This window comes from Aquarana catesbeiana, linkage group LG05 (genome assembly GCF_042186555.1).
Source record: "Aquarana catesbeiana isolate 2022-GZ linkage group LG05, ASM4218655v1, whole genome shotgun sequence".
NCBI lineage: Eukaryota > Metazoa > Chordata > Amphibia > Anura > Ranidae > Aquarana > Aquarana catesbeiana.
This window is the reverse complement of record NC_133328.1, coordinates 604,145,767-604,160,268: the sequence shown is the minus strand read 5'-3', so window position 1 is coordinate 604,160,268 and position 14,502 is coordinate 604,145,767. Positions and strand designations below refer to the sequence as shown.

The window sequence follows — 14,502 nt, the reverse complement described above, 5'->3', positions numbered from 1 at the left end:
ATCATAGTTCCTCTCCGCGGAGGAAAGTTTTCGGGAGAAAAACCCTACAGGATGCATATCGTTTTTACTGCCCCTTCGTTGAGAGAGTATCGCACCGACCGCTATTTCAGAAGCGTCCACTTCCAAAATAAATGGCAAGGATGGTTCAGGGTGACTGAGGATTGGTGCTGAAGTGAAAAGTCTCTTGAGATTCTCAAAAGCCTCTTGGGCTAGGTGATTCCAGGAAAAACGGGTATTCTGTTTGGTTAGTTGTGTGATTGGTGCGATTATTGCAGAAAAACCCCTGATGAATTTTCTGTAGAAATTTGCGAACCCGATGAATCGTTGAACCCCCTTCTTGTCTAGGGGTACCGGCCAATCCAGAACAGCAGAAACCTTCTGTGGATCCATCCTGATGCCAGTTGAGGAGATTATCAAGCCCAAGAACTGAATGCTTTCTTGCTCAAACTCGCATTTCTCCGCTTTTGCATAAAGTCTGTGTAAGCGGAGACGACTCAACACTTGGCAAACATGTTTTCGATGGAGATCCAGGGATTCTGAAAAGATCAAAATATCATCTAGATATGCAATCACAAACAGGTCTAGGAAGTCTCTAAGCACATCATTAATCAGGTGTTGGAAAGTCGCAGGGGCATTGCAGAGTCCAAAAGGCATGACTAAATATTCATAATGCCCGAATCGGGTCCGAAAAGCTGTTTTCCACTCATGCCCAGCCCGAATGCGGATCAGATTATAGGCCCCTCTTAGATCAAGCTTGGTGAAAATGACGGCAGTCCTTAATTTCTGAAACAGTTCGGGTATCAAAGGTAGGGGATACCGATTCTTAACCGTGATCTTATTCAGTTCTCGGTAGTCAATACACGGGCGGAGAGATTTGTCTTTTTTAGCAACAAAGAATATTCCTGCACCTGCTGGGGAGGTGGAATGGCGAATGAATCCCTTGGCCAAGTTTTCATCTATGTAAGACTTCAGCACTTCTTGTTCTTTCTCGGATAGAGGGAAGATGCGTCCGAAGGGAATTTCGGATCCTGGCAGCAATTCGATGGGGCAATCGTAGGGGCGATGAGGTGGAAGAGAATCTGCCCCCTTCTTGCTAAAGACGTCAATGTAGTCATGATAATGTTTGGGAATGGCCTGACAATTTTTCTGGTCGGAGTCCAGGCAAAGCAAGGTAGCTTGGGAATCCAGGTCTTCTGCCAAACAGTGTTCCTGGCAGTAAGATGACAGGAATTTCACTTCTCCAGAGGCCCAATGGATGTGTGGGTTGTGAGCCCGTAGCCAGGGGATGCCCAGGATAATGGGGAACATAGGGGAGGAAATGGCATCCAGGATCAGCAATTCCTTATGCAGAGAGTCAATTGTAGTGGATAATGGCTGAGTCTCTTGTGTCACTTGTCCAGATCTGATACGGGAGCCATCGGCAAGAAAGACAGAAAGTCCATGGGTCTTGGTCTGCAAAGGGATATTATGCTGTTTAGCAAAGTTTAAGTCTATAAAGCAGCTGCATGCCCCGGAGTCAATAATTGCGTTGACTTGGAGTGTCCTTTCTTGAAGCTGTAATGAGAGAAGAATGGCAAGGTGGGTGGAATTGGTAGATAAAGCAGAAAAACTGTTAAGTATAGGAGATGGACACTTACTCATTCTAACTGGGCAATTATGGACGAACTGCCCATTCCCACCACAGTAAAGGCACAGATTTAATTGCCGACGTCGGGCACGTTCTTCAGGGGACAGAGCGGGTCGCATCACACCCAGTTGCATTGGTTCAGAGGTATCTGGTGTGGTATTGACTGAATTAGGACTGGAAGCCGGGGAGTAGCGTGTTGCAGGCATCGGAGCTCGGGCTGTCATCCAGGTCGGACGGTTGGGTTGAACCGATCGTTCAGATCGTCGTTCTCGGAGGCGACGATCGATTTGAATGGTTAGGGTGATCAAGGCCTCTAAGGTATCTGGAATGCCTACACGAGCAAGTTCGTCTTTCAAGCTTTCAGACAGTCCAATGCGGAACTGGTGACGCAAGGCCGCGTCATTCCACTGTGTGTCCGCGCTCCAACGTCTGAATTCAGTAACATAGTCCTCCGCAGGTCTGCGGCCTTGTTGGAGCGCGAACAGGGCAGATTCAGCCGAGGCCGTCAGTTGAGGGTCCTCATATAATTGTGCCATGGCTTGGAAGAAGGCGGATAAGGATTGAGTTGGAGCAGAGTCCCCTTCAAGTAGACGATGGGCCCAGGTCTGAGGCTCCCCTTGCAAAAGGGAAATTACAAATCCAACCTTAGTGGCTTCTAGTGAAAAAGTTCTGGGCTGTAAGGCAAAAAAGAGCTGGCAGGCACTGCGGAAGGCCCGAAACTTAGCCCGGTCTCCAGAGAATCTTTCCGGAATGGGAACCTGTGGTTCAGGCGGGAGCATCACAACTGCGGGTCCTGACGCAGTCTGTGTTGGAGCAGCAGCTGAAGAAGAGGCAGGGGGGTTAGACCCTGCCAGATTCTGAACTTGTCCCTCCAGTCTGTTGTAATTATCCTGGAGGGCTTGTACTGCTTGGGTGAGGGCTGCCAGGTGTGTGCATATCTCCTTCAGTGGAGAGGTATCTCCTGCAGGCTCAGACATGGCTGCTTCGTACTGTTAGGTACCTGGTAGTAGAGCCTGACTTTGTAGGAGAAGACCTCTCATACAACGCTGGTTCAGGAGTCACTGGAGTGGGAACAGTGATCTCCTGAGCACAGTGGGGTAGGAGTGCCTGTAGAGCGGAGTCTCTGGAGCTGAAGAGAGGAGAGATCCTACAGGGATGGCTGGACTGCAGATCTGGTAGACACTGGAGACAGCACGCAGGAACACTTGTAGATGCAGAGATCACTGGAGCTGAAGCTAAAGGTGCAACAGCAAGGACAACAGCAGGCACAAGCAGGGTCAGACGGTCCGGGTCAGCACGGATAAGAAGCAGGCGAAGACAGCAGGCAGAGGCAGAGTCGGTAGGCAGGCAAGGACTGGCAACGGTATCAGGCAGGTAGCAGAAGAGTAGTCGGGCAAGCCGGGTCGGATAGGAGCGGAACGGGTAGTCAAACAAGCCGGGTCAGATAGGTAACAGCAATCAGGTTCAGGTTTACACGAATCACAAGCTGAGACGAAGCAGCAATGAGCCAGAGGCACAGGGGGATTTTTATGTGCACTTTGGCGCCAAACCGGCGCTATCGCGAACGCGCGCACGCCCGTACGCGCGCACGTGCACACGCGCGCACGCCCGAGCGCCGCGTACCCGCGCGCGCCCCAGCGCCGCGCTGACGCCCGGGAACACCACAATCTTGCCGAGAAGTGTGTAATGGAGCGCGCCGGCGCATAGGCGCGCGCCGACGCCCAGGTCCGGTGCCGGTGATACCCTGACAGAAACCTTATGTGGACTCACATTGAGTCACAGGTCCTTGTAAGAGAAACGCTTCCTTGCTGGATGCAGCTGTGTGGCCCCCGCTCCAGGGAAACCACTTAGGAGTGGAAGCGGGAGAAGTGGGAGGAGATCTCCAGAAGGGTTGAGGAGACCTATCGCCATCGGAGTGACCCGACTGCCTGTCGCAAAAAATTCTGCGACATAAAACAGTAAGTAATGTGTCTGATTATTTATTTTTTCTACATTTTAACCACTTCAGCCCTGGAGGATTTGTCTGCCAAATGACCGTGCCACTTTTTGCGATTCGGCACTGTGTCGTAGACATGTGCACAGCCAAAAAATGTGTTCATTTTCGTTTTCGTTTCATTAGTTTATTTTTTTTTTCATTTTTCAGGTCATTCGTTATGATTGCAATTCGTAAGTTCGTACATTCGTAAATTCGTTCATTCGTACATTCATACATTCGTTCATTCGTACATTCATACATTCGTGAATTCGTTCATTCGTACAATCGTAAATTCGTACATTCGTAAATTCGTACATTTGTGAATTTGTACATTCTTACATTCGTATATTCGTAAATTCGTACATTTGTAAATTAGAAAATTCGGAAATTTATAAATTCGAAATTTGAAAATCCAAAAACCCGAAAATTCCAAAATCTGAAATAGTAACTAACTATTAAATTATAGGTATTGTAATTTCCTTTCAAATTTTACTGTCAGTGAACGTAACAAATACGAATTTATCCGAAGTTACGAATTATCCAAAAACGAATGCTTCATCGAAACAAATGGAACGCACCAAATTAATAATAAATAATAATAATAAAACATTTTTATTATTATTATCGTTATTTATTATTATTAATTCATTACGTTCCATTCGTTTGGATACAGCATTTGTTATTTCGGATCATTCATAACTTCTGATAAATTTGTATGTGTTACGTTCACTAACAGCCAAATTTGAAAGGAAATTACAATACCTATAATTTAATAGTTACTAGTAATAGTTAAGTTATTATTAGTTAATTATTATTTCAGATTTCCGAATTTCCGAATTTACGAATTCATTCATTTACTAATGTACAAATGTATGAATTTACGGATGTACGAATGTTTGAATTTACAAATGTATGAATTTACGAATGCACAAATTTTTCGAATTTACGAATATTCGGAAAAATTCGGTAAATGGGTTTTCGTTAATTCAGATATTTCCGAATTAACGAATTTGTCGAAATTCATTAAAAAACAAATTCAGAACGAAACAAATTGCACATGCCTACTGTGTCGATTTAACTGACAATTGCGCGGTCGTGAGACGTGGCTCCCAAAAAAAAGTATCCCCAAAAAATATATAAAAAACAAATTTTTTCCTCAGTTTAGGCCGATACGTATTCTTCTACATATTTTTGGTAACAAAAATTGCAATAAGCGTTTATTGATTGGTTTGCACAAAAGTTATAGTGTCTACAAAATAGGGATAGTTTTATGGCATTTTTATTAATCATTTTTTTTACTAGTAATGGCGGCGATCAGCGTTTTTTATTGTGACTGCGACATTATGGCGGACACATCTGACGCTTTTGATGCCATTTTGGGACCATCATCATTTATACTATGATCAAAGCTCAAAAAATGCACTGATTTTACTGTGTAAAAAAATGACACTGGCAGGGAAGGGGTTCGCTGTTCGGCGAACTGGCGAACAGCCGATGTTCGAGTCGAACATGAGTTCAACTCGAACTCGAAGCTCATCCCTACTACCCAAATGAAATTTATGCTCTTCTTCCACCACATATAGAGCTTTTATTGGTGGCATTAGATCACCGCTGGGTTTTACATTTTTTGTTATTGAAAAATAAAAAGAGTTAAATATATTTAAAAAAAAAAGTGGATGGGGGGGTCCACATTCGCAAGTGGGTTAATGCTTTGCAAAAGAAACAAGAAAGGAAATTTTACACCATACGCAGTTCACACAAGCGCGTAATAATTAGAAAGGTGGACTGGACATCTATATTTACTCGGCAGTCGGCACAATCCCAATCCTGTCTTTTAGCACAATCCCAATCCTGTCTTTTATATTTTGTTGTGCACCAAAAAAGCATACATTTTTCTTAAAATAAATTTGGTTAGTAAATAAATGTGCACATCTTGTGCTACATGAAAAAATGCGCCAAATCCAAAAATTTCATTTGCTTTGTTCCATTCTACACAGGGCCATCTTTAAGGCAGGGCAAAAGGGGCAGCTGCCCTGGGCCCTGTCATTGTTGTGGGGCCCAAAGCAGCTGCCTCATACTTGCCAACTATCCTAATTTAAATTCCCTTGTCCCTTGAAGTTTTAGTCCTGTGCTGTGTCCGGATATCTCAGTGTGAAGTGCTGCTACTAATGCTGCCCAGCTCTGCCCTATTGTTGTGTACAGATGACTCACCTGCAGACTCTGTGTTTACATGTAAATAACTGGCATTCATATGTAAATAGCGGCGGCATTCATAAGTAAATAGCTACGGCCAACGGCATTGGATATGTAAATAAAGGCAGCATTCATATGTATATCATGCCTCCCTGCAGTGAGGAGAGGATGTGCTGTAACCTCTAGCAACCAATCAGTGAGCAGTATTACTGTACAGTAATCTCTAGCAACCAATTAACAAACAGAAATCATTTGCTGTAACCTCTAGCAACTAATCAGTGAGCTGTAATGTGTGCTGTAACCTCTAGCAACCAGTCAGTAAGCAGTAATCATATGCTGTAACCGCTGGCAACCAATCGCAATTGCTGCCTGATCTGATACAGTAAACTGATTTTAAGTCTAGCTGCTATTTATTGTATGTCTCAGGGCAGGTGGAGAGCGAAATTGCATGGGGGGGGGGGGCCCAATAAAATTTTTGCCCAGGGTCCAGTCAATATTAAAGACGGCCCTGATTCTACGGGTTCATTCTACATGTGTTTCATGTGTTGATGTCATTTTCAGATTACAATTTTAGTTTAATTGTGGAACCCGTACCTTTTCTCTTTTTGTTTTGCAGTTCCATAGCGCGTAAGCGCAGGCAGTCGGGGCGCAGAGGGAAGCAGGTGCCTCTCCTCCCCCATGAGAAGGAGCTCCTAGCGGGTGTAGGGGAGGATGAGATCACCCAGCTCCTGGCTCATCAAGGTTGGTGTTAGCATTGCATTGTGCAATGTGTGCAGGACATTTTTTTTGTCAAGCATCCGACGCAAAATTTACCATGATGTGTTTGATTTAATTTAAAGATCGTATCCAGGCCCAGCGCCGCCAGAGGCAGAGGGCGGAGGAGCAGGAGTCCTCCACATCAGCAACGTGCAGTAAGTACTGTAGTAGTGACACTAATGCAGTGGGTCCTTTTCCATTTGTCTAGCCTTCCATTGTCGATTCCAGGGTCATTGCTTCTCGCTCAAGCAGTGACAGGTAGAGCCTCTGCAACGCTCTGTCAGGGAACGCAAGCGCTTGCGTAACTTACGTAATTTGACAGAACGTTGCCACTCTGAACTGAGGCGCCTGATCAGTGGCGGTGCACCTAGCACTCGCCGCTGGAACCAGGACAGGTAAGTGCCTCGTATTTTTTTTTTTTTTTACTGATTTTTTCTAAATAGTGAATGCATGTCCCTGCCTTGTAGATAAACATTAGTGACCTGCGCTGTATTGCAATGCTAATGGTTAATTCATTTTATCTATATACACTACAGTATATTTATTCATAGTAATTTGAAGCTTGAACATTGTAAGGTTCATCATTTCTCCTTTAACCACTTCAGCCCCGGAAGGATTTACCCCCTTCCTGACCAGAGCACTTTTTGCGATTCGGCACTGCGTCGCTTTAACTGACAATTGCGGGGTCGTGCGACGTGACTCCAAAACAAAATTGACGTCCTTTTTTTCCCACAAATAGAGCTTTCTTTTGTTGGTATTTGATCATCTCTGCGATTTTTATTTTTTGCGCTATAAACAAAATAAGAGCGACATTATTTTTTACAATTTTGCTATAATAAATATCCCCAAAAAAATATATAAAAAAACATTTTTTTTCCTCAGTTTAGGCCGATACGTATTCTTCTACATATTTTTGGTAAAAAAAAATCGCAATAAGCATTTACTGATTGGTTTGCGCAAAAGTTATAGCGTTTACAAAATAGGGGATAGTTTTATGGCATTTTTATTAATATTTTTTTTTTTTACTAGTAATGGCGTCGATCAGCAATTTTTATTGTGACTGCGACGTTATGGCGGACATGTCGGACATTTTTGGGACCATTGTCATTTATACAGCAATCAGTGCTATAAAAATGCATTGATTCCTGTATAAATGACACTGGCAGTGAAGGGGTTAACCACTAGGGGATGGGGAGGGGTTAAATCAGTACTGGGAGTGATCACTAACTGTAGGGGGGATGGGCTGTGTGTGTGACGTCACTGATCTCTGCTCCGATGACAGGGAGCAGAGAACAGTGACACTGTCACTAGGCAGAACAGGGAGATGCTGTTTACATCAGCATCTCCCCGTTCGCCCTCTCTGTGAGGCGATCGTGAGTATCCCCGCGACGATCCAGTCCGCGGGACCCACGACCCGACTCACGGAGCTCGCGGCAGGCACGTATGGGTACGTTACTTTGCGCAGCCGTGCCATTCTGCCGACGTAAATGTACAGGAGCCGGTCGGGAACCAGTTAAATAGGTGTCATCCAGTCAGAGGGGGAGGCTCAGGAGGAGGAGGCTGAGGCAGCAACGCCCACATGTAAGTTAGTATAATCTTGCTGGTATCTTCTGAGTGATCATACATGTTTCAATGTTCTTGTACTAATGTGTGAGATTGTTGTACACTGCAGATTGTAATGTTCTTTTCTATCATTAATCAACAGCTGCTGAGGCTGAGCAGGAGGTGGAGGAGACCTGCCCTGTAGAGGCTGCTGGGAATGCAGAAGAACAGCCAGACGCGGCAGATCCAGGGAGTAAGCATAACTTTTTTTGTATTTTCCAGGCAAATATAGTATTTTAAATATGAAATGCTGATTGCATACCTTGTCTAGAAATGGTTGTGATTTATTCTGCAAGGCTTCGGTTTAGCTGGAATTATTAATTATATTAGTTCCCCTCTGCAGCTGATTCCAGCCTTCCTGTTAGCGTGACCTGTGCTTGTTATTTCCTCAATGTCCCTGATCACGCCACCTTCTTGCTGCAGTTCAGATTCCCAGTCTGAGCCAATCACTGTTAATCATTGTGAATAACACAGCAGGCTGGAGGGGGTGTGTCAGACAAGAATCTCCAGCTATTGGCTGGCAATCCCTGGACATGTTCAATCTCTGGCAAGCCCCGAATGCATACATTAACACTTTTCTCATGATGTTATACCTGTTATACCTCCTAGCCTAGACCAGGAGTGAGTAACCTACCTAGCCTAGAACAGAAGTGGGGCTTATTCAATCAGTAGCCTGGCCATATAAAATGATCAACTTTAAAAAGTAGCCTACTATGTTTTATTAAACAACTTTTTATTAGGTCATCCCAAATGCAATGGCTTGAATGGCTTCTCTTTGGTGAGTGTAATGTTAAAAGCTGGTATAGCTGATATGTTTTTCTGCAAGTGCAACTGATCTTCCATATTTGCGACAGTCAGTCAGTCTGGATGAGGTAGATTAGTTAGTGGTCGGTCACGACGGTCAGCACTTAGGCGTCCATTACACCTTTAGATTTTCTCCAGCCGGCCGAGCGACCAAGCGGATAAAATCTTTGGGAGATTCCCCTTTACACTGCTCAATGTGTAGATGGGAATCCCTTTATACTCTGGCCGGGGAGGACACTCAGCTCCGCCCGGGTCAGAGTACAGTAAAGTACTACACCTTCCTGCACAGCTCTGCAAACTTGGTATGACGCAGCGAATTGACACAGACACCACTATCTCCTACACACAAATTGATTAGGTGCATCTCACTGAATATCAAAAATGGAAAACTGGTATGGAAGTGAAAACATCTCAAGATGTTACAGGATTGTCTACAAGGGCTGGGAGATCTTTGCCTTTATATAATGTTAGGGTGAAGAAGCCATGCGTATTGTATTATCTATCTATCTAATGTATTTTCTTTTCTTCACAGGTGAAGTCTTCATCCTTCACCTCCACCCGGTGGACGAAGGCCTGGACCTGCCCGCGTCTGGTTGGGCTGACTGTCCTTCCTCCCCAGCGGTTTCTACAGGGCATGTTCTCCTCCACCCTTCATCACTATGCCCCCACCTGGACACACCCATTTGTGCCTCCTCCCCATTGCGTCCTGGTGCGGATTCTCCACCCACTCCAGGACCAGTACACAACCCCCTCCCTCCAGAGCCACATGTGAATGATTATCTGCGGCGCATTGTGGAGTTCCAAGAGAGACAATATGCCGTAACAAGGAGGCTGTGTCACTCTTTGGCCCTCCACAATCACCGGCAGCTCCATCACTATGTGGCTCTGGAGAGGTACCATCGTAGCCTTAGGAGACAACTGGAGGCTACTCTGTACCTTGGTGACCAGATGGCTGGCATTAATATGTCCCTACAGCGACTGGTCACCAGGTTTGGGGAGAATATATTTTTATAACTTTTTTTTATTCTATTTTTTGTTTTGTTTTGTTTATGTTAAAAATAAAAAAAATTTAACTGGAGGATTTTGGGGCTGCTGGGGGGCGGAGTCACACGAGAATGCTCCACTGTTCATGATAGAGTCTTCCCAGGCTGTTCCACCAATTTGTACCCTAATGCCCTGTACACACGGTCGGATTTTCCGACGGAAAATGTGTGATAGGACCTTGTTGTCGGAAATTCCGACCATGTGTAGGCTCCATCACACATTTTCCATCGGAATTTCCGACACACAAACTTTGAGAGCTTGCTATAAAATTTTCCGACAATTCCGATCGTGTGTACACAAATCCAACGCACAAAGTGCCACGCATGCTCAGAATAAATTAAGAGACGAAAGCTATTGGCTACTGCCCCATTTATAGTCCCAACGTATGTGTTTTACGTCACTGCGTTCAGAATGAACGGATTTTCCGACAACTTTGTGTGACCGTGTGTATGCAAGACAAGTTTGAGCCAACATCCGTCGGAAAAAATCCATGGATTTTGTTGTCGGAATGTCCGATCAATGTCATCATTTCCAGGGCTTGAGTAACATGGCAGCAGGGTAGATTACTCACACTGGTGACTTTGGACAATTGCAGATGGTCGTGAAACAGGCGGAGGATCAGAGAGGGCCCTGGTGTCCCCAGGGTCAGAGATGGCAAATGGGAGGGGTCCTGGGCATCTGGATGCAGCTCAGCAGTGACCAACGAATCTATCTTGCATAAAATCACGTTTCCAACTGTATGCTTTTTTGTGCTATGTTGTGTTGGTAACATATTCTGATCCTTGAGTTGACAGTCTCTCCATCAAGAGGAATTGTCATACTGTTGAGGTCATCTTTAATCATTGTTTCTTATTTCCAGACCATCATACAAAAATGGTTAAATTAGCACACGTTGCTATTTGTATTTACAAAGACAGCAACACGTGAGCAGTGGCGCCACGTCAAGGCTTCAACCCTTGTTACTGTCCATTCACACAACTTTCATTCATGCAATCACACACACTCTAGTCACTCTACACAACATTCATTACAAAAAAGGGTGATGGAAGGAATAAAGGGAAAAATTTGGATTGCTTAAAACAATATAATTCTATTTAAATCTTGGGGTCACACCAAAGACAAGTAGACAACTGCTATTGTGTTAAGTGGTAAGAAAATAAAAAAAATGATTTTCCTCAATATTTGGATGGTTCATCTGAGTCCCATCTATCTTCACATGGAAACAATGATTCAGGTCTCACAAGTTAAGGGTAGGGTAACCCAGCTTGGGGAGGTTAAATTTGAGGAACGTTATTTGTCCCATCAAATGGGGTATTAGTTGTGCACGGTGTGGATTAAGGATATTCCCAGTAATAGAGATGTAGCGCTGGTAGATTTGCAATCTACCGCATGTTAGGTAAATTTAGTAATTTGTTCGTTAGGAAGGTTAAGTTTGCCTCTGTTCCAACTTGGCTGACGTTGTGTGTGTTTCCGTGCTGACCGGTGGGTGTCGCTGTTATCACTGGTTAGTGTTGGAAAGGCAATGTATTTAAGCGTATGGATGCTCTTCTGTCCCGGAGACAACTCGGTGGAGGTGGTCCTCCGAGTTGCATTCTGGGCGAGGGTATTTATGGGACAGACGCCATATTTTGGGGTTCGTTTTACAGCCACCTGCTGGCCATCCTGGCCGACAGGTATGCATTAAGGAGCTACCTCGTGGTCCTCCGTTCCGGAGGCCCACGGTACCGAGGCGCAGGGGAGGGTCCAGAGGCTTGTCGGGGGCCTACCACCACGGCCGAGGAATGGTCCTGAGCTGCCGGTCCTGTGTGACGAAGCTGGACAACCAAGGAGATCCCAGGGGAGGACTCGTCTTGGAGGGATCATGCAGAGTGCTGGTCTATAGAGGGGCCTGGTGACTCGGTTGGAGGACATATCCAAAAGTAACTATACAGCATAGTGTTGCCAGGTTGGCTTAAAGGTTCAGGCACTGTGACTGACATTCATTACAGAAAATCTGATACATCCTGTGGCAGAGGATCGTACGGGTTTTGTTCCCAAACAAGTCTGTGGCAGAGACTTTGATTCGTGCTGCGTACTGGCTGCTAGACTAGTGAGAGAGGCCTATCCAGGCGAGCAAGGAGTGTGTCCCACGAGGGGAGCGCATTACATATAATATCTGAATTCTACCAAGACATTTGTCAAAAGAACCCTACAAGAAGATGTTTAAGTTTCTTCTGCAGTTTCCTTTCTGCCTCTTTCCTGCTATTTCCTAAGCCAAGTGTTTAATAAAGCATTGAAAACGTACTCCAGTGTTGGTGCTTGTGTCGTCCAGAGGTAAACTCAACGGAACCCTAGACCGGTGAAACAGAGGGAAGCAGAGTGAAGGTAACAGACCCACTTAAACCAGCAGCTCCACCGTGAGTTATTGCTACATGTGGGGGCTCGTCTGGGATTTGTTGACCGTCAATTCTCGCAACCCAGTGGAGTGTTTTACCGGGAGTTTACGGAGAGAGCTGGACTTTGAAAAAGAATCTTTCAGGAAGAGAAAAGGTAAAACTGCAGGACTTTATTTCTGAGTGCGTAGACGGCGGGCGCCAGTAAAAGGCCCGAGAGCTACGTGACTAGAAGAATAAGTGGGAGGAGTTACTCTACTTGTTCCCGCGTGGGACGCGTGTATGTGTTTGGCGCCAGAGGAAAAGAGGAGCCTCGTGATCGTGCTGAGAAGATCAGAGTGTGGCTATGTCTTTTTCCGGCGATGCAACCAGTTATGGGACCGAGAATGTTCCCTACAAGCACCGTGATGAATACTGTGCTATCTGGAACTCTGCTTACGCATACTGGAGTTCATTTGAAGCTGCAGGGGAGGTTTGTCCTGTATACCTCAGGAGATGTTGAGGGACTGGGCATGACCTGCCATCGATGCAAAGGATTGGCCGTGCATCTTCGTCCATTTGGCCGATGTCCGCAATGTGGAGAGTACTTGTTTGTGGTGGAGCAACCTACCACGTCGCCCCGTGCTTATCGGATGGATTGGGCAACAGGTATCGCCACAGTAGAAGCTTCTACCGCTACAGAGAGAGAGCGACAGGCCGCCACTTTGCCTGTTGTTGCTGACAATGTTCCAGAAGGAGACACTGCTGCTGTTGTCTCATCAAGGGACATTACTTTGGTTTCTGCGTCCACTACGCCTACTCCTGTGGTGCCTACTCAAAGGAAGGTGGGCTATGTAAAGGCTTCCAGCGGCCGTGGTCGAGGCCTACCCCAGAGGTTACCTGAACCGGAGCTACCAGAGTCCAAATCAGGAACGGGTAAGCCACTGTTGGGGAATGTGTTTGGGACTGTAAATAAATATTTGCCAGCGGAAGAGTTGGGAGATTCGGAAATAGAATCCATGCCGGATCTTTCCGGTGATGATGACCTATTTAAGACTATGTCACAAAGTGAGGATGTTGCCTCCACTATGACTTTCCCTGAATGGACAGCCCTGAGTTCTGGGAAGACGTCATCCTGTGTGGAGCCACAAAGTACTATTGATGGGACTTTGCCAAAAGTTGCTAGTTCACTACAGACACCGGCTGGGTCTATGGTGAGCAAATCATTGGATTCCTGTGTACCGCCTGTTATGGGGAGAGACAGATCATTGCCAAACCTTGCTCGCTTACAGAGGATGTTGAACAAGCATGTGGCAGCAGAGTATGGTTTGGAATTCCCCTATGTACCCCGGGATATCATGCAGGAGATTGAAACTAATCGGGAACTTTGGTACGGTGAGGCTGTTTGGGACTATTTGTCTGTACCTAAGCCCTTCAGAAAGACTGGATGTTCTGTTAAGATGGATGAACGTTTTAATGGATGCTTTGAACATTGGAATTTTGGTCGGCACATCTATGCTGACAAAGTGGTAATTTGCAGGCCGGGAAAGGACAATGTTGTATATTTTATTACCACCGTGTATAAAGAGGGAAAACCACTGACATTGCCAGATCCCCAGTTTTACTGGTAACTATGGACAAAAGAACTTTGAAGTTATTTAGCTAGTTAGCGTCAGGGTAAAGAGATCTGCATGGTCAAGGTCTACCTATTCTGTTCAGTGTTTAAATCCAAGGACTTCCTTTTGCTAGCTAGATGTTTCATGTGAAAAAAAAAAAAAGAATTTTATATAGGGATGGACTCCTAAAGAATATTTTTTTGGTATAGATTATAGGAAGAGAGCATAATTTTTAATGAGGCTTTGCTCCTAATTTTGTACAGGATATACATATGTGTGTTTAACTATGTTTCCTTTTCAGGGATCATCGGATCTTTTATTAAGCTGGGAGGCTTTTCAGCTAGTTAGATAGTGAGGTTATGTACAATCATACTGTGGTTTTGTTTGCGGATGTAAACATAATGTTTTATAGATGTAAGTCTTATAGTGTCTTTATACTGTCCTTTTCTCTCTCTTTGTCTGTCCAAAGTTATAAGAAACTCAAATGCTTACTCTCAGGCTTGGGTGTTATTGTCACTGTTTTTTTGGACAGAC

The 14,502-nt window shown here is 45.0% G+C and overlaps 1 protein-coding gene across 1 annotated transcript in view; it reads left to right on the top strand.

Annotated features, from left to right (window-relative positions):
- LOC141146164 (uncharacterized) overlaps positions 1 to 10,488 on the top strand; it is a 28,024-nt gene extending 17,536 nt beyond the window's left edge. Inside the window, exons 2-6 of the mRNA XM_073632903.1 lie at positions 6,412 to 6,536; positions 6,635 to 6,706; positions 8,257 to 8,346; positions 9,490 to 9,622; positions 9,671 to 10,488. Coding sequence (XP_073489004.1) covers positions 6,412 to 6,536; positions 6,635 to 6,706; positions 8,257 to 8,346; positions 9,490 to 9,622; positions 9,671 to 9,971 — 721 coding nt within the window. The 3' untranslated portion in view covers positions 9,972 to 10,488. The remainder of the gene's footprint in view (positions 1 to 6,411; positions 6,537 to 6,634; positions 6,707 to 8,256; positions 8,347 to 9,489; positions 9,623 to 9,670) is intronic.
- Positions 10,489 to 14,502: the final 4,014 nt, after the last annotated feature.